Source organism: Emiliania huxleyi, assembly GCF_000372725.1.
Source record: "Emiliania huxleyi CCMP1516 unplaced genomic scaffold EMIHUscaffold_6542, whole genome shotgun sequence".
Taxonomy (NCBI): Eukaryota; Haptophyta; order Isochrysidales; family Noelaerhabdaceae; genus Emiliania; species Emiliania huxleyi.
The window spans coordinates 1-1,440 of NW_005197093.1; the positions used below are offsets into that span (position 1 = coordinate 1).

The 1,440-nt window shown below is 68.1% G+C and overlaps 2 protein-coding genes across 2 annotated transcripts; both read left to right on the forward strand.

The window, feature by feature from the left end:
- Positions 1-4: 4 nt before the first annotated feature.
- EMIHUDRAFT_78682 (hypothetical protein) lies at positions 5-598 on the forward strand (the record flags this gene model as incomplete). Its single annotated transcript, XM_005762939.1, has 1 exon — positions 5-598. A coding segment is annotated over one exon (594 nt), but the record flags the coding sequence as incomplete, so codon positions are not given.
- A 119-nt stretch (positions 599-717) lies between these two features.
- Positions 718-1,277, forward strand: EMIHUDRAFT_374356 (hypothetical protein). The gene is made up of 2 exons (XM_005762940.1): positions 718-1,224; positions 1,255-1,277. The coding sequence occupies exon 1, from the start codon at positions 782-784 to the stop codon at positions 1,109-1,111; it is 330 nt and encodes a 109-aa protein (XP_005762997.1). The 5' UTR covers positions 718-781; the 3' UTR covers positions 1,112-1,224; positions 1,255-1,277.
- The last annotated feature ends 163 nt before the right edge of the window (positions 1,278-1,440 follow it).

Consider the following 1,440-nt stretch of genomic DNA (forward strand, 5'->3'; position numbering starts at 1 on the left):
TGCCAGCCTCACCTCCATTGGCCACCGCGCCTTCGAGTGCTGCTGCACCCTCGCCAACGTCGCCCTCCCCGCCGGCCTCGTCTCGATCCGCAGTTACGCCTTCCACTGCTGCTCCTCCCTCTCCTCCGTCACCTTCCCTGCCGGCCTCACCTCCATCGGTATCGGCGCCTTCTGGGGCTGCTCCTCCCTCGGCTTCGTCACCCTCCCCGCCAGCCTCACCTCCATCGGCAGCGGCGCCTTCGACCGCTGCTCCGCCCTGTCCCGCGTCACTTTCCCCGCTGGCCTCACCTCCATCGGCATGAACGCCTTCGCCGGCTGCCCCTCCCTGACCCGCGTCACCGTGCCAGACACTGCCACCATCTCCACCGCCTTCCCTCCCGCCACCACTGTCCTCCGCCTCCCTCCCAAGAGGATGCGCGACCTGCAGCGCTGGTACGAGGCGGTGGACGGGGCTCTGGCCTACAAGCGCTGCCGCCCCCTCCTCTACGGCTGGCTAGAGCGGGCCCAGACCGGGCTCGGCTCTTACGGCCCGGACGGCGCGGCGCGCCAGCGCGACCTCGAGGAGTTCGAGGGCGATTTTGGGCTGCTTGTAGAGTGACAGGCGTGATTGAAATGTGACAGGCGTGATTGAAATCGCTGTGACTTATAGCTGAGTGGTGCGATAGTGCACGGAGCGATTCTAAGATCAGGTCTGGCACCTCCCCACTGGAAACGAACATCTGAGTTTCAAATCTCGAATAAATCTCGAAACACACGTGAATGCTCACTTGGCAGGTAACATATGCGCCACGCGCCCCAACCGCTCCTCTGGTCGCCGCCGGCCTCCGCGGCGGCGGCGATGTCCCAGCGCCACCCATCGGCCAGCCCTCAGATCGATCGATCGGCGCTCAAAGTCGGCTTCAGATCCGAGAACGCTGCTGGCGCCGCCGCCGATCCCAGCGGCGACGCCAGCAGCTTCCCCTGCTCTCCAATGCGCCGAGAAGCGACGCGGGGGTGCTCGGCCCGCCATGGACGACGAAGGATCCGCCGGGCGCGCGTCGGACGGTCCGGTGGCACCCTCTGCGCGCGGCACCTGCCGGCGCCCCGACGACACCCGTCGCGCCACCGCTGATGGAGGGGCGGTCGGCGCCGCTGCCGCCGCGCCGCCGGTGGGAGGGGCACTGGTGGTGGCCTGGGCGGCCCTCCGCCGCCGCTCGGGGCGCCCGGGCAGCGGTGGCAGCCTGCGCCCGCGTGCTTCGAGCTGCCCGCTCGGTGCTTCGAAATGCTCGCTCCGGCGGCCCGCGACCCGTGCTATTCTTTTTTCTACGTGCAAAATTCGAGCCAATAGAGGAAACTGAAGCGGGCAGGCTGGAAGCACTGAGGGACGGCCGATGTTCGCCCAGTGCCACACCTGATTTTAGAATCGCTCCCCGCTCCGTCCTCCGAGGCGCGAGGGGTGGC